Below are 18,736 nucleotides of genomic sequence, written 5' to 3'. Positions count from 1 at the left end.
GCAGCCCACCAGGCTCCCTCGTCCCTGGGATTCTCCAGGCAAGAACACTGGAGTGTGTTGCCATTTCCTTCTCCAATGCATGAAAGTGAAAAGTGAAAGTGAAGTCGTTCAGTCATGTCTGACTCTTAGCGACCCCATGGATTGCAGCCTATCAGGCTCCTGCATCCATGGGATTTTCCAGGCAAGAGTACTGGAGTGGGGTGCCATTGCCTTCTCTGGTATAATTATAAGGGATTTGATTTAGGTCATACCTGAATGGTCTAGTGGTTTTCCCTACTTTCTTCACATTAAGTCTGAATTTGGCAATAAGGAGTTCATGGGCTGAGCCACAGTCAGCTCCTGGTCTTGTTTTTGCTGACTGTATAGAGTTTCTCCATCTTTGGCTGCAAAGAATATAACATTCTGAAATCGGTCTTGACCATCTGGTGATGTTCATGTATAGAGTCTTCTCTTGTGTTGTTGGAAGAGGGTGTTTGTTATGACCAGTGCATTTTCTTGGCAAAACTCTATTAGTCTTTGCCCTGCTTCATTCCGTATTCCAAGGCCAAATTTGCCTGTCACTCCAGGTGTTTCTTGACTTCCTACTTTTGCATTCCAGTCCCCTATAATGAAAAGGACATCTTTTTTGGGTGTTAGCTCTAAAAGATCTTGTAGGTCTTCAAAGAACCATTCAACTTCAGCTTCTTCAGCGTTACTGGTTGGGGCATAGACTTGGATTACTGTGACATTGAATGGTTTGCCTTGGAAATGAACAGAGATCATTCTGTCGTTCTTGAGATTGCATCCAAGTACTGCATTTCAGACTCTTTTGTTGACCATTATGGCTACTCCATTTCTTCTGAGGGATTCCTGCCCACAGTAGTAGATATAATGGTCATCTGAGTTAAATTCACCCATTCCAGTCCATTTTAGTTCACTGATTCCTAGAACGTTGACATTCACTCTTGCCATCTCTTGTTTGACCACTTCCAATTTGCCTTGATTCATGGACCTGACATTCCAGGTTCCTATGCAATATTGCTCTTTACAGCATCGGACCTTGCTTCTATCACCAGTCACATCCACAGCTGGGTATTCTTTTTACTTTGGCTTCATCCCTTCATTCTTTCTGGAGTTATTTCTCCACTGATGTCCAGTAGCATATTGGGCACCTACTGATCTGGGGAGTTTCTCTTTCAGTATCCTATCATTTTGCCTTTTCATACTGTTCATGGGGTTCTCAAGGCAAGAATACTGAAGTGGTTTGCCATTCCCTTCTCCAGTGGACCACATTCTGTCAGATCTCTCCACCATGACCCGCCCATCTTGGGTTGCCCCACGGGCATGGTTTAGTTTAAGGGTTGGCAACATTTTGGAAGTTATTTCGCACATGCCTGTTGGCAGTGAGATGTTGACCCCTGAGTATTTAACCAATTACGCCTTTTGAGAAGAGGCTCTGATTTTAGGACATGGGTGTCTGTCTACTCACTACCTGCTTTTCAGAGCCCTCATCATTGTCCCTTCATAATCTCCTGGGAGTAGAATGAAACTACCCGGGGAAACGTCCATCTCTTTCTATCGTGTGCCCCCCACTGCTCTCTTTCTTGATGAATTCCAGCACAAGTGCCTGCAGAGCATGCTTGCTGCTGTACTCTAAGCCCTCCATAAGTGGCAGTGGTCATAGCATCATCAAGTTCTGCAGCCATGACCAGTAACAACTATGTCATCTTGAGGAAGTGTAGTCTTAGGGTGTGAATATGGCACTGTTGATGGCATTTTCAAAGCAGTCACCTTGAGAACTGGTGTTTAAACCACACACTGCAGCACATACCCACACAGGCGCACACACATACTGTTGCTGTTAACCAAAGGCTCCTCAGAAGTGTTTATATCATCACATCAAGCACCAGCCTCACAAAGTGACTTCTTCAAAGGCACTGTTTGGTTGGATCTGTGGGCGCTGAGTGTCTGTGAAAGTCAGCTTCCTTCCTCTATGGTCCCGCTTTCTGCTCTAACATCGGAAAGTGTTTCTTGCCAGTTGCTTACTCTTCTCAAATGTGATCGACTGCATTTTGCTCCGAGTGAGGTCAGTGAAACTCCTGAAGCTCCCTACCTCCTGTTTCTGGAAACTTGGAGCTCCCGTGATTTGTATTTTTAAAAACATTAGTCAGCCTCTAAATTCATTTAACATCTATTCAATGTTTATAACACTGATTCCTTTTGAAATCCATTCTACAATGCTTGCGCCATTGCCAATTATGAAGGAAATTTTAATGTGCTAGGTTAGTACCTATAAGGGTAGACACTCAGGCATTGGCTTCTGAATGGATGGAATTCTAGGATGCAGCTCTTAACCAGTCACCCCCGCTGGAACTTACTGTCATGCTGGTGCATCTTTTTCTACTTTCTTTAAATTGTCTTAGAACTTTCAAAGCAGTGTGGTACCTCAGTGACCAATGAAAACATATTATTCCGATAAGTGAGACTGTTCAAATGCAGTGTGAGATACAATTCAGATACGAACTTCTCGATGACATCTCTGAGTTCAGATTTTTTTACTTTTACAGAAGACACAGTTTGAAAGGTTTCCTCTGGGGTGGTTACTGTAATGAACGTGCAAGATTTGACATATCAGCAGTATTACATAAAATGCATTGGGGACCAAAACATAAGTCTATTAACATGCTCCAGGGGCTGTCACAGCACTAAATATTTCCTTTCACTTCACTGCTACAAAATGGCTATTTTTGTAGTATGTTCTCTATCCAGAAAAAGCTCATTTCTCACTTCTTCATCATCTATGTTTTTCCTCTTGTAAAAAGTCCTTTTACTTTTACTTTTGGCTGCGCTGGGTCTTCATTGCTGCACACGGGCTTTCTCTAGTTGCGGTGCACCAGCTTCTAACTGTTGTGGCTTCTCTCGTTGCGGAGCTCTAGGCATGCAGGCTTCAGCAGTTGTGGTGCACAGGCTTATTTGCCCCATGGTATCTTCCCAGACCAGGGACTGAACTCTTGTCACAGGTGGATTCTTAACCAGTGGCCCACCAGGGAAATGCAAAAAGTATTTAAAATATAATGAAAGGGTCTTAGTACTAACCTTAAAACAGAGTGTTGTGAGTCAATTATTCTTCAAAAACAAAGACACTTATAGAAAAAGGGATCAGATATGAGGCTACCAGAGGTGGGGGAACTGGATGAAGGCAGTCAAAAAAGTACAGACTTCCAGTGACAAGATAAATACTAGGGCTGTAATGTATAATATGATTAATATAATTACCACTACTGTATGTTATATTTATGAAACTTGTTAGGGAGTAAATCCTAAGAGTTCTCATCACAAGGAAAAAATTTTTCTTTTGTAACTGTATGAATGATGGATGTTCACTAAACTGTGATAATCATTTCTTGATGTATGTGAGTCAAATCATTATGCTGTACACCTTGAACTTGTACAGTGCCGTATGTCAATTACATCTCAGTAAAACTGGAAGAAAACAATCTTTAAATAAATAGAGGTGAAGGGTCTTCGTGACTGAGAATCACCATTGCTGATACAGTTTGCTTGGTGGAAGGTCAGGAGACCTAGGTCATAGCTGGTCACAAACGGGCTAATTCAGGGATCTCTGAACCTCAGTTTCTCCATCTGCATTTCATTCATTCATTCCTTGTGCATGCATTCACTCTGTTTCTATTGAAGTATGGTTGACGTACAATATTGGATTAGTTTCAGGTGTGTGGCACAGTGCTGTGATATTTTTATGAATTAGGTGCCACACAAGGTTTACAATATCATTGACTATACTCCCCGTGCTGTGTATTTACTCGACGTACTTCCATACAGGAGGTAAGCTGGCCTAGACTACTTTTAGGATTTACCACTAGTCAGAATTTTTTTCTTACTTTGGTGGAGACTGTCATTTCTTCTTTGCTTGCTTTTTATTGCTTTTACCTTCTAATGTGCTTCTGAACCAGCAGTCTGGTCTGGACAAGTCCTTAGGCTTGTTCAAATCCTGCTATCAATAGACAGGGCAGGCTCTCAGGGAGGGCAGCTCCTACGGAGTACATTGGATGGGCTTTCTGACAGCGTTGGTTACTCTGTGGCTCTTCTTCTTCTCTTTTCTTTCATTGTCCTTTTTTGTGTTTAAGTAAAATATATCCGGAGGTGCAGCTGTATTCTGGAAGGTTAAAATTACAGAGAAGGCAATGGCACCCCACTCCAGTACTCTTGCCTGGAAAATCCCATGGACAGAGGAGCCTGGTAGGCTGCAGTCCATGGGGTCGCTAAGAGTCAGACATGACTGAACGACTTCACTTGCACTTTCCACTTTCATGCACTCGAGAGGGAAATGGCAACCCACTCCAGTGTTCTTGCCTGGAGAATCCCAGGGACGGGGGCAGCCTGGTGGGCTGCCGTCTATGGGGTTGCACAGAGTCGGACACGACTGCAGCGACTGAGCAGCAGCAAGGCCAACCTCTGAAGGAGCAGCACAGTGCTAGATGTTGAAAGAAATTCCTCCTGATTTCCTGATGAGGCAGCCTCACCAGCAGTGCCCGTGTGGCAGGTGGTTCAGAACATGAACTCCGGAGCTGACTACTTTGCCCCCAGCCTGCTTTATGACCTTAGGCAAGTTACCTAACCTCTCTGTACCTGCTTCTCTGTCCATACAATTTGATGGTAGTGTCTCCTCCATCCCGTGTTGTATGGGCTTCCCAGGTGGCGCTAGTGGTAGAGAATCTGCCTGCCATGCAGGAAGACTTAAAGAGACTCCTGGGTCAGGAAGATCCCTGGAGAAAGGCATGGCCACCCACTCCAGTATTCTTGCTTGGAGAATTCTGTGGACAGAGGAGCCTGGCAGGCAACAGTCTCCATAGGGTCACAAAGAGTTGGATGCGACTTAAACGAGCTAGCAGCAGCACCACCCTCCTTCATCTGGTGGTGTGCTAATTAGCGGAACTGCTATTTATAACCTGCTCAGGACAGTGTCTGGTGAATAACAAGCACTATGTAAATGACTGAATAAGGTCTTTCGGTACTTCTCTTCACATACTCAGTTGCATGTCCCAGTGTTGAAATCATTAGCTTTTTCAATCCACTAGGGGGCCTGGTTTCTGGCAGAGTGTGGCACAGATGCAGAAAAATTTAAAGATTCAAACTGTAAGAAGTTAGCTTTCTTCCAGGCTCCAGCACGCTGCCGTAGTTTTTATCTGCTGCCCAGACCCCACCCTGATTTTCACTGTGAGCTAAGAAAGCACAGCAGCGTCTTTCAGACCAGTGGAAATTTATATTAAGCAGAGCAAACCTTTATGTTCCTTTTGTTTTTCTCTTTTTTATAGTTAGGAAAATAACTTAAGTGTTTTGGTGTAAATACCCTTTTCTTCTTTAGATTTCTGTCAGGTCAGGACAAACTCGGGTCTTATAAATGATGATCATTGACTGATTAGCTAAGCAATGCTGGAGCATTCAAAAAGGAAAAAAATGGTCAAGAACCTTCTTGAATACCTTATTTCTCCTACGTTGACTGATTTTTTTTTTTAACTGACCTAAATTCATTGGAAGTTTTGGAATCATGTAGCTTCTTCAGCTTTAATTAAAATGGAGTCAGTGTCAGTAAAATTTTAAAAATTTTAGGGGAGGGAACAAGTTCCAATGTAGATAATCAAGAAATGCCTATGAAAATAGCATTAAGAATATCTTTTATGTTTTTGAAATGTAGGGTTTAAATTTGTTTTTTATTTCAAAGTGACTGAACTGACAAATTGACCAAGTAACCCAAAAATCCTTTCTTAACTTTTGTTATCCGGGAGACTGTTAGTAACGTGAGCTGAATCTAGAAGTTACGCCTTAAAACTCGAATCATTGTTGAAAAAGCTACCTAGTATGTCAAGTTTCAGTGTAGGATGAGGGGGTGACTGCTTGACTTTTTTGGATCTTCCTTGGAATACATCTTTCTATCCTCCCACGAAGGACAGTGGTGTTGGCCACAAACAGAGAGAAACTGAGAAAACAGGCCCCATGAAAGCCAAAAGTTAAAACTAAAAAAATTAAGGGTTTGATGCCCAAAGAGAAGTTAGACACTCCATCAGCATTTCCCAAATTACTGACTGGAGACACAACCCCCGCTCCGCTTTAAGAATTGACGTTCTGACTCGGTAGGTCGGGGTGGACCTGAGGCGCCGCGTGTCACGGGCAGTGCTGATGGAGCCCGTGTAAATGGCAGTGTGGGCCCCACCCCCTGGAGCAGGAGAGACATTTCGAGTCTGCTCGCTGGTTCTTTTTGTTCTCTGTGGAGGAGAAGCCGATGGAAATGTGAAAAGCACAGTCGAGTTTTACGTGTAAACAGCTGCAACTGTGAGATTCACAGCAAGCAGCAGCAGGGCCTGTGTCTTCAGGAGCTGCACACACTCTCAGGAACACCAGGAGGGGCTCCTGTGGCTCAGGGAGCACCGCTCCAGCTCCGCTCTGCAGACGGGGCATCGCTGTCTGCCCCCAGGTTCCGGCAGCCGCACGGCCCACTTGCTGGCACGCGTTTCCTGCAGCAGGTGATCTCCAGTTTCTGGAAATCCCGTTGCTCTTTTGTGTTTGGATACGGTCTGTCTCCCCACCTCTCCCCAACATCTGTGGACTGGACATTCTCATTCTGGCCTCCACGGCTCTCACTTTTCCTTTCCCCTTTTCTGTCTCCAAGCATCTCTGCTCAATTTGGGGTTAATTCCTCAGCTGTGTCTCCCACTCCTCATTCTCTCATCAGCTGTTTTAATCCGTGGTCTCCCCTATCCAGTGATTTTTTTATTTCAAAGCTTGTATTTTTTCTTGTAGAAGTTCCATATTAAAAAATCCACCTATGCACTCTTGATCATTTTTCATTATATACTCATTACTGAAATTGTATCCTTTTATTTCTTTAAATGCTTTTATACATAACTCTTCCAGTTCTATTTCCGGTAGTCCTAACCTCTGCCATTCCTGGGGTCCTGAGTTTGCTGTCTCTTGTGTCTGCTGACTCTCAGGAGTGACTGACTAGAGTAGAAGGCCCTGCAGAGTGTGAGGTCAGGATACTGATGAGAGAGGGACTCCGGTCCAGGGAGAGGAACGGAGGAGGATTGGGCGGAGGAGGAGGGCAGGCTGCCAGGCAGGCCCTACAGGCCACAGCCAGCCGGTGGGGCCCTTCAGGGTCCCCCGGGTAGCACTGCCGTGCTGGGCCCAAGGAACAGGAAGGCGGACCCAGGAGGAGCTGCCAGCTGAAGCCCACTGACCACACTCCACAGCCAGACAGCACGGCTTCCCAGAGTGCATCACACCATGACGCTTGGGACAGCCCTTCTCCATTTCAGTTGTAGTCACTGAGTAAACACCAACTTCTCTTACGGTAAGGTGTTTGTTTTTAGTTGTTTTGGTTTTTTGGACACACTGACCAGCTTGTATCTTAGCTCCGCAACCTGAGCCCTCAGCAGTGAAAGCTCAGAGTTCTAACTGTTGGCCCACCAGGGAATTCCCTGATAAGGTGTTTGCTTGTTTGTTTTTCACAAGGTCACCTCGTCTCTCATGATGATGCTGTGTATGGGTCTTTATGGTCATATAATAAACTGAGCTCGGAGCACCAGTGTCGGCATGTAGATATATTCTGCAGTATATCAGTACTAAGAATGTTTGTAAATACTGCAGAGAAATGTTTATTCCCTTTAAGCCTGATTTTTATTAAGTTTAAAAACAGTAAAATTTTGTACTTACATTAGATTAAATGGAGTCATCCTTACATTCTTTTATGACTCTTGAAACCAAAATATAGTAACTAACATAGACCATTCTCCCAAATATCAACTCAAGAAATGTTTGGATTATTTATTTGTCTGGTTCTTCTGAAACAAACCAATCCTTAGTTTCAGGCTGGTTTTTTCTTTCTTCCCTCCCTCCCTTTCTTTCTTTCTGTCTCTCTCCTTCCCTCCCTCCTTGCCTCCCCACTCCCCTGCCCCGGCCTCATGTAAAGAACATTGTTGAAGTGATCTATAAACACAGGCAGAAGCACAATAAGAATTACAGATAATTTAACCTTTCAAAAACATTAACTGAAGCAAGACTTTACATTGAAGTATTAATTTGATGCTATATTAAATTGTCACTTCAAGCCCCTTAAAAAAAAAAAGAGTGAAACATGATAATAACAGCAATTTTCAAGAGCTGGAGCCCAGGTTCACACTCTCATGCAGAGATATAAATATTTATCCATTCCAGTACATCACTTAGAATCCTCTCTGCTGAAACCTTCAGTCAGCTGTGAATCTTTTAATGGCATTTCATTTTGCATACGAAAAAGCAACAGACCGGGGGATTCATAAGACTTGTATTCTTGTTGACTACCCAAGAGCAAAGGAAACTGAGACCCTGTGGCTGTTGCGTTTTGTATGTTTTTAAAATTCCAATTTCACCATGTCAGTTTATCATTATAGTTCTGACAAGCTGCTGTACAGGGAAAAAGTTCTAGGGGAGACTAATGAAGAGGTAAAATTTGCCTCTATTGATGACAACAAGGAGTCATATTAAAGAAGACTGTTTTAAGAGAAGACAGAAAACAGTAAAAACTGTATGGGTTACAGATGAACATTGCCAGCAAATACAAGTGTCTGAGAAGCACTCTAGAAAAAAAACCAAAGTCGCAGCATGAAAAATTACAGCCCAAGGTGACATGAGGCATCCAGCTATGAAAATGCTAACGTGGAAAAGACTTAATAAAAACAGTATTTTTAAAATGCAAACGTAGGTAATGCAGCAAGTTTAACACTGAGAATATGGACACTGACTCCAAGAATACTCGGTGATGGTTTTAGTTCCGTACAGTAAGCATACGAAGAATTAATGATGATCAGGGTCAGTTTTTTAAAAATTTGGGACTGTTCCATACCTTATTTAGATAGAAGGTCAGTGTCCTGGCTGAACTGCAAACATCTATCAGTTCAGGTGCCAGACAAGACCTTCCCTGTTTGATAGAAGAGAATGTGCCCCAGGGACCGAGTGGTGGAAATAACTGGCCAGCTTTGGGCCACAGATAGGAAGGCCTCTGGGAAAGGGTGGGATCTGAGGAGCCACGGAAAGGAAGGCTCTGCAGGCTTGTGTGTACACGGCTGGTACTCCCCTAACAGGCGTCACCCTCTGTGTGTGCCCTCGATTCTGGTCCACGCTGGATGACCAGTGCTGCTGTGTGTGGCCCATCTGTGTCCATTTCCTCCCTTGGGACCTAAGAGTGGCAGAGGACAGACGTCCGCACTCACTTGGGACCTCAGAGTGGCAGAGGACAGACGTCCACACTCGCCTGGCCTCTGGATTAGAGTCTCCCGGGCAGCAGTAGGGCACGGCACCGGTCAGAAGTGGTTGAGATATTAAAGCGGCAGATAGGGAACACTGTCCCCTGCCAGTGAGGAGGGCTGCCTTGTAGCCACATCAGGACGCTGATGGAAAGTGAAAGAAATATCCTCCCCTTTCTATTATTTTTTGGTTTTGGCTGTGCTGTGAGGCTTGTGGGATCTTAGTTCCCCGACCAAGGATCCAAACCGGGCCCCGGCAGTGGGAGCACCAAGTCCTAACCACTGAACCAGCAGAGAATTCCTCTGCACCTTTTTAAAGAGTGACCCTCAGGATTAAGTCACTATTTCTCCATGCTTGTAGTCCCTATTTCTCCATTCTTCCAACAGGAATTGGAAACTAAGTGTGTAAAAGGGAGGAAGCAAAGATTCATTGTTAGATTGTCTTGTGATCGAATCAACAATGTTAAAAAATTAATAGATGCTGAGGCTGTTTTTAACTATTAAAATAAGGGGTGCTCGTGCCCCCCACAAAAAAACCAATCATGAGACTGTAGTGCCCCAGTACACATTTTTAAAATAATTTTTGAAGCATTTATTTACAGGTTCTTTTGTTAATTTGTCAGTGATTAAGCTTTTGAAGGGGAAGTGCTCAGAGTTCTGATCCTAAAAGCAACATAAGTGAGAATTATGATTTTTAGTGTTTTCTGTATTTACAAAAGTATTATCATACTTTATATTAAAAAATGCACACACATAAACATTATTCATTTTTGGAAAGTCTGTTCTGTGGAGATATGCTTTAAATTGGGAGTCCCTAGCCTGCATTTAAATAGAACCCACTTCTCAGGGAGCATCTGAGGAGCACGTCAGGTGAAGCCTGCCTCTCCCACCCCTCGCCCCAGGGTCTGGATTTCATCTGGCTCCTGCTTGAGCCATCGCAGTCCCCCCAGCGCCGTTTCCCTGATCTTCATACCCTTCACAAAGCCCCTGTGCTCTAAGTACTGTTATTGCACCTCTTCTCCAAATGCAGAGACACAGAGAGGTTGAATAATTCCCAAAGGTCACACAGCTAGTGCTCATGGTGCTGGCCCAGAAAGGCTCAAGCAGTGGGATTGTGGCCGTGTGTTTACAGCGTCCCTAGATGTGGGATAACCTCCAGGAGTTTGTGGGGTGGGGGAGCCGTCTGAGATATGCCCACTGGTGTTAGGGTGTGTGCACAGCATTTAGTGGGTCAGCAGGTGAAGAACCCAAGGGGATTACTATCTGGGCCTCTCTGTGTCAACTCCCACATGCAGTGACCCTCATGCTCCGGTTCGGTGCTCTGCCAGCCCAGGTGCTCACAGACCCAGTGGGACGTTCCTCCACTGAAATGAAACAGGGTCGTCTTTTCCCAGTGCTCCCACCCAGAAACTCAATTCATGGGGGAGGTTTTCGCTCCTGCAGTTTGATGCGGGAGTGCTTTCTAAACCTTTGGGACCAACTGCTGCTTGTCAATACTGGAATCTAACATGATAGGCTTTCTGGGGTTGTGGTTTTGTACATGATTACAAACTCAGGAGTTTTAAGTTTTGTAAATCTCTGTGCTGCAGTGTGTTCAACAAAGCCTCATAGGTGAGCCTTGCTTTTGAGTATAAGAACATGTAGAAACTTTCTGATAAGATAAATCAAATTTGATCTTTGTTTTCAGTTCAGTCGCTCAGTCGTGTCCGACTCTTTGCGACCCCATGAATCGCAGCATGCCAGGCCTCCCTGTCCATCACAAACTCCCGAAGTTCACTCAGACTAATGTCCATCGAGTCAGTGATGCCATCCAGCCATCTCATTCTCTGTTGTCCCCTTCTCCTCCTGCCTCCAATCCCTCTCAGCATCAGAGTCTTTTCCAATGAGTCAACTCTTCTCATGAGGTGGCCAGAGTACTGGAGTTTCAGCTTTAGCATCAGTCCTTCCAAAGAAATCCCAGGGCTGATCTCCTTCAGAATGGACTGGTTGGATCTCCTTGCAGTCCAAGGGACTCTCAAGAGTCTTCTCCAACACCACAGTTCAAAAGCATCAATTCTTCGGCGCTCAGCCTTCTTCACAGTCCAACTCTCACATCCATACATGACCACAGGAAAAACCATAGCCTTGACTAGACGGACCTTTGTTGGCAAAGTAATGTCTCTGCTTTTGAATATGCTATCTAGGTTGGTCATAACTTTCCTTCCAAGGAGAAAACGTCTTTTAATTTCATGGCTGCAGTCACCATCTGCAGTGATTTTGGAGCCCAAAAAAATAAAGTCTGACACTGTTTCCACTGTTTCCCCATCTATTTCCCATGAAGTGATGGGACCAGATGCCATGATCTTCGTTTTCTGAATGTTGAGCTTTAAGCCAACTTTTTCACTTTCCTCTTTCACTTTCATCAAGAGGCTTTTTAGTTCCTCTTCACTTTCTGCCATAAGGGTGGTGTCATCTGCATATCTGAGGTTATTGATATTTCTCCTGGCAATCTTGATGCCAGCTTGTGTTTCTTCCAGTCCAGCATTTCTCATGATGTACTCTGCATATAAATATTATTTTATTTAATCTTAAAGATAGAGGACTTGCAGAATATAATGTGTACATGTGTTTCTCCCTGGGGTGGGGGTAGGAGGGAAGCGCATCAGTGATTTCCTGTGTAGTAGTCAGGTGTCTTTCACATATTCGTCAGTACGGATAGTGGTATCCATGCTGATCCGGGCATTCCATGGCTCTGTACAGATTTGGATCAAAGGGACGTGTTCTGCCAGCGGGACTTTTAAAAGATAGGCCATGATGAGACTAAACTGAGCAGAACAGTACAAGGGGTGGGGTCCCGGGGGAGGGAGCCGAATGGCCAAACTGAAACCTGTGTGCCCCCCAGGGCAGGGGGCATGTCGCATGGGCCCTCAGATCACCTCTGCAGAGGCTCCCTCTGGGCAGACTTCACAGCACATCTGTGAGTCAGTTTGGAGCACAGAGCATACGGGCTGACACTGAGATTCCTTACCGGAGTTCTGAATGTCAGGAGTAACCATGATCACCGTCCTCTTCGGCAGGAGAGAGAGCAGCACAGAACACTGGCCTTGTTGGGGTGTGCTGACACCCTGCCACCTGTAACCCTCACCCTAACCTTCTTGGTAGGAGTTACGGTGCTTGTTTTCTAGAAAATGACATTGAAACACAGGATGGTTTAGTAAGCTGCCCAAGGCCTCACAGCTGGTAAATGGAGGCACCGGGACGCCCCTGCATATCATCTCTCTGGCTCCAGAACCTACATCCTTCCTGCCGAACTTAAGCAGCTAGACTCCCCCAGCCTCCATGCGGCCAAGGCCCAGCCAGCCGGCCCTCCTCAGAGGCACCAACCAATCCTTTTATTTCTTTACATCAGATGTGAGAAATCATCTTTTCAGCCAAGAGCTCTTTACCACCTGTTTTGTATTAGCAAAACTCAAGTTTATTGTTTTTTGAAAGGCGAGAAATAGAAAAGTTTCCTCTGATCTGACTTCAGATTAAGAACAAGTTGGGGGTGAAACTCTACTCAGAAAAAGCCATCGTATTGAAATATGTAGCTCAGTTATGTAAGATTTTTTTTTTTTTAAGGGCAGAAGCATCTTTAAAATCTTCCAAACTTTGGGTGGCAAAAATCAAACTCCTACACTGATGCTGTACTTCTTTTCTTTAATGATGAAAATTAAAGGCTTTAAAAAAAAAAAGTCTTACGATGGCTTATTATTATCAGAGTTGATTATTGCAGTGTCTACCTCTAAAGTGTGTGACAGGGCATCCTGATTACTTTCTTTTATAAAAGTGCATTGTACAACTGAAAATTTTGAGGATTGTTTTTTTTTTTTAAATGAAGGAGTTACCTTAAATGTCACCATTACCATGATGACTATTCTTCCAGCCATCTGTGGTAAACAGGTACAGTAAGTACAATTTTTACAACAGTAGGTACAATTCATGCTAAGTTATCCTAGCGATATCACATACATCGAAGGCATAAAAGAACCTTTTTAAAAGTTTCTTTCCCCCTCGTTTTAAAGAAAGGAAAACCTAACTTTGGAAAGTACAGTGGGACCCAGTTTGTAAGGACGGTCTTTTGAAAAGTGTCTCCATCTGGTGGCCGTTTAGGGTATGGTCATTGAAGAGTGATGGACATACGTTGTGTTTTTGCAACTCTCTTGGAAGTGGTGTCAGTGCTGGGATTGACTTGTCCAGTGATGAATCCAGTGTGGGGCCAGAGAGTGTCCATCTGTCTGCAGAGCTTCACACCACTGCTCTGGTGGGCAATTTTTTATTTCTTTCACTGACATGAATTTTTTATTTAATGTCACTTGTAAATCTACAAAGTAAGCATTTTAACATATCCAAAAAAGTATTAATTTTTTCATATTTTTTAAATTTTATTGAAGTAAAGTTGATTTACAATGTATTAACTTTTTATGTATAGCAAAGTGATTCACTGATACATATATATATATTATGTGTATGTGTGTGTGTGTGTATATATATATATATATGTAAAATCTTGAAACCGAGCCTCCTATGTCTCCTGATTGGCAGGTGGATTCTTTCCCACTGGGCCACCAGGAAAGCCCATATATATGTATTTTTTCACAGTCTTTTCCATTATAGTTTGTCACAGAATATCAAATATAGTTCCCTGTGCTATACAGCAGGACCTTGTGGTTTATCCATCTTCTATGTAATAGTTTGCATTTAGTAATCCCAAACCACCGTTCTTTGCTTCCTCCATCCGTCCCCTGCTCAGCAGCCTCAGGTCTGCTGTTTTGTAGATGACATGTATTATATTTCACATCCACATAGAAGCAGTATCATATGGAATTTGTCTTTCTCCTTCTGACTTACTTTGCTTACTTAGTATGATAATCTCGAGGTCCATCTATTTGCTGCGAGTGGCATTATTTCATTCTTTTTCATGACTGAGTAAATATTCCATTGCCATCTTCGTGCCACATCATCTTCGTCCGTTTATCTGTTGAGAGACATGTGGGTGGCGTCCATGCCTTGGCTGCTATGAGCACAGGGGTGCGTGTACCTTGATGAATTATATAGTTTTGTCTTTGTCTGGATATACACACAATATGTAGTGGGACTGCTGGGTCACGTGCTGATTCTAGTTTTAGTTTCCTGAGGAACTTCCACACTGTTTCCCACAGTAACTTCACCAACTTACATTCCCCCCAACAGTGCAGGCGGCTTCCCACAGCCTCTCTACCATTTGTTATTTGTAGATTTTTTAATGTGATGGCCACTCTGACCAACATGAGGTGGCACCTCAGTGTAGTTTTTTGATTTGCATTTCTCTAATAATTGTTTAGTAGCAAAAATGGCAGTGAATCTAACTAGGCTGATGTCAGATTAGTACTGTACTGAAAAACAATTTAAAAAAAACTGTGAAAGTCAGTTATATTCCAGTTGATCTTCACTTATCAAAGACCCGTTTGCAGAGCTGAACCTGGATGTATTATTTCCCAGGTCAGAGTTCTAAATTCGTCCTTCTATTTTTCCATATTATTTAAAGTACTTAGTAGTGTGTCTTAAAAATAATATTGCATCTTTAATAAGAATGGCTACAGGTAAAATGTTGTAAGTTACACAGAGAAACCAGTGTTGATACTACATAAAAGTTAGAAATCTAAGTAGAAAACTCGCTCTACTTCAAGAGAAGTTTTAAGTAGATTAAGTAGTACTTAATCATTTAAGTAGTGGAAATGATTTGTTGTTGTTCAGTCGCTCAGTCATGTCCGATGCATTGAGACCCCATGGACTGCAACGCACCAGGCTTCCCTGTCCTTCACCATCTCCTGAAGCTTGCTCAAACCTCACGTCCATGGAGTCGGTGATGCCATCCAACTAACTCATCCTCTGTCATCCCCGTCTACTCTGCCTTCAGTCTTTCCCAGCATCAGAGTCTTACATTAAAATGTTTTCCCAAAATAAGTGCAGTTATGTTAACAATAAAGTGAGATCAAGGATTTTCATGATAAGGCCTTGAGAGGTTGAAATAACATGTCTAAGAAAGGAAAGAAGAAATGTTCAAAAGTTTACATCACATTTATTATGCAGCGTTGTGAGTAAAAATTGCAAAAGTTTGTGCTCTTTACTGTTTTTCATTTTTTAAGGAAACACCCTTATGGCAGTTACGATTTATATTTAAACACACCTAGATTGGATGTTATGGGTTGTTTTTTAATGCTCTTTATACTTTAGGATGAAGGGCCTCTGGGGGGGAGTCAGTGGTAAAGAATCAGTGGGATTCTTAAGAATACATGGGATCAGTTCCTGGGTCGGGAAGATCCCCTGGAGGAGGAAATGGCAATCTACTCCAGTATTCTTGCCTGGATGAAATTCCATGGACAGAGGAGCCTGGTGGGCTACAGTCCATGGGGTTGCAGAGTCAGAAATGACTGGGCACACACATACATACAATAATTTGTGATTTAAGCATCTTTTCATGTACCTGGTGGCCATCTGTGTTTTCTTTGGAGAAATGTCTACTTATGTGTTCTGTTTTTTTTGATTGAGTTTATTTTGTTGAGTTGTATGTGCTATTTGTATATTTTAGAAATTAAGCCCTTGTCGATCGCATCGTTTGCAAATATTTTCTCCCATTCCATAGGTTGTGTTTTCATTTTGTTTATGGTTTCCTTGGCTGTGCAAAAAGCATGTAAGTTGAATTAGCTCCCATTTGTTTTTATTTCTATTGCTCTGGGAGACTATCTGGTGGCAATTTAAACATTAGAGTCCCAATAAGAAACAGAAAACAGAGCCTGACTCTCCCAGCTTCTAACACTGAGCTCTCTCCACAATTTCCTCTGTAATCTCAACTTTAACACTATCAAAGGCATTGATTATAGTGGCCAGGTGATGCTGCCTGAACCTCGTAAAGTCATCATCAAGGCTTCTGGAAGGAAGATGGAGACCCCAGGTCATGATTTCACTTTAAAGGAGTTATAGAAAGGACTAGTCACTTGTCCTCTCGCCTCGTGCCATTATATACAAATTAGTTGGGAATGTTAAGAAAAAAGTATCTCTGGAGATAGATTTTCTTATCTGTCTGCATGGTGCACTCAGACCTGGTCTTCAGGTGTATAAACATGGTCATTTTCTGTAAAGAAGACATTAATGGTTGTATAAGCCATTATCACTTTGTAAAACACCATAGACAGAGGAGTTATTTTTTATCTGAACAAACAGCTTTTGACTGGATCATTTCCTCCCCCTCTTTTTCTTTCTTTCCTATGCAGTATATAGTGGAATGTCATGGGATCACCCTTCTTCCCCAGTTCCTGGGCATGTACCGGCTTAATGTGGATGGAGTTGAAATATATGTGATTGTTACAAGAAATGTGTTCAGCCACCGTTTATCTGTATATAGGAAATATGACTTAAAGGTAAGATTTTTACTTTTTTGTTCATTAAGCTTGTTCATTCATGTTGTGTGTAACTGAGCAGGCTGTGCACTTAAGAGGCACCCAGAGCTCAAAGCACTGGGCAGCCAGCAGTGCACTTCGTGTTAAGTGAGGATCTGGTGGCTCAGACGGTAAAGCATCTACCTGTGATGCAGGAGACCTGGGTTTGATCCCTGGGTCGGGAAGATCCCCTGGAGAAGGAAATGGCAATCCACTCCAGTACTCTAGCCTGGAAAAATCCCCTGGCTGGAGGAACCTGGTAGGCTATAGTCGATGGGATTGCAAAGAATTGGACACAATTGAGCAACTTCATTTTCTTACTTTCTTATTGTACCTATGAGAGATACCACATCTAATTTATTGAGCTAGTATGTATGGAACACCAGCTATGTGCCAGGCCCTGCTTTTAAATGCTGGGAACAGTATGATGAACAAAACAGACCAAATCTGCCCTCAACGAGCTGACATTCTGGTGGGCAAAGACAGATAAGTACGTCACATGGTGTGCTAGGAACTGATGAATGCCATGAAGAGAAGAAAAGTCAGGAAGGATGGGGAAAGGATGCAGTTTGGAATCAGGAGGTGAGGGACAGGCTGTTTCAAAGATTTGGAGTGGGAGGTAGACCACTGGAAATTCTGACTGTGGAGTGAGGGGCGCTGACTTCTGAGGTCACTGATGTAGACAACATCCGGGTCAGAGGCTGGCGTACTACGACCTGCCTGCATGGCAAGTTCAACTTGGCCGTTTTTGTAAATAGCTTTATTGGAGTCCCACTATGCCTGTGGTTTCTCTATCATGTGTGGTTGCACTATAATAGCAGGGTTGAGTAGTTACCATAGAGACCATTTTGGACCGCAAAGCGCAAAACACTTACCCTCTGACCCTTTCCAGAAAACATCTGCCAACCTCTGGTCTTCATCAGTCAGTCTCAAATTTTTTGATCTCAGACTCCTTCACACTCTTAAAAGAGGACCCCCAAAAGCTGCATATGTAGGTTAATACTAATACTTACAATGTTAGAAATGAGAAACATTTTTTAACTTAGTTTTTTAAAATAGTAAAACTATTAATGTTAGCATATCTTTATGAAAAGTATCTTTCAAACCGAAACGTTTAGTGGGACAGGTGGCATTGTTTTACATCTTTGCAAATCTCTGTGATGTCTGCCTTGGTGAGAGAGCTGAAATGTCCTGTCTGCTTCTGCTATCATGTTACTTGAAGTGTATGAAAAAAATCAGACCTTACACAAATATGTAGTTGGAAAAAGGGAGGGGTTTTTAACTTTTTCAGAAATTTGTGGGTGTTTTTCTTGGATGGCACACCTAGACCTGACAAGTGGTAATTTCTCAAAGCTGAGTTACAGTGTGGAATCTGAAATCACATCAGTGAACTTTTTAAAACCCATCAGTCTGTTTGCATGCATTGATCTGAGGGCATCATGCTTTCGTCATTTTGAACAATGGGTTTACCGAGTTATGAGCTCTTCCAAATACTCACACGTTTCATTAAACAGTATCAAGAAGCCACATTAATATCACCACCTGCCTCATTAGAAACGCCTTTATATATTGAGAAGCTGTCAAGCGCAGAGTGGTGGATACAAGTTTTTAAAAGTTTTCATTTTCACTTGAAAGCTTAAATTTTACCAGTGGGTTTCCTGTGAAATGACAGCACAAAGCTGAGCCAGCAGCTTCGTTCCTCTTTGAGCAAGTGCCTGTCAGATGCCCAGAATGGAATAAACAGGTTCCAGTTGTCCTTTCATGTAGAAATGATTTCTGGAAAAAAGTAACTAGTTCAGCTCATAACTCAAAACCATCACCAAGATGACTGTCCTTAAACTTACCTGCTTTATAAACAAAAGAGCTTTGGGCATACTCCCTATGCAGAATATTGAGAAGGTACGTCATCCAGCGTCAAGATTTAACAAAACAGATGCCATTGCTTCCTCAAGGATACTCATGTGTCGTATGACAAACTCAGTACTAATACCATTCGGTGCCACTGCTGGATCTGTGCTAACCTGC

At 43.0% G+C, this 18,736-nt stretch overlaps 1 protein-coding gene across 1 annotated transcript in view; it reads left to right on the top strand.

Annotated features, from left to right (window-relative positions):
- PIP4K2A (phosphatidylinositol-5-phosphate 4-kinase type 2 alpha) overlaps positions 1 to 18,736 on the top strand; it is a 186,192-nt gene that overhangs the window by 130,761 nt on the left and 36,695 nt on the right. Inside the window, exon 5 of the mRNA XM_061435983.1 lies at positions 16,547 to 16,693. Coding sequence (XP_061291967.1) covers positions 16,547 to 16,693 — 147 coding nt within the window. The remainder of the gene's footprint in view (positions 1 to 16,546; positions 16,694 to 18,736) is intronic.

This window comes from Bos javanicus, chromosome 13, assembly GCF_032452875.1.
Source record: "Bos javanicus breed banteng chromosome 13, ARS-OSU_banteng_1.0, whole genome shotgun sequence".
NCBI classification, from domain to species: Eukaryota; Metazoa; Chordata; class Mammalia; order Artiodactyla; family Bovidae; genus Bos; species Bos javanicus.
The sequence above is the reverse complement of the archived record's forward strand: the minus strand, read 5'-3'. Positions and strand labels throughout refer to the sequence as shown.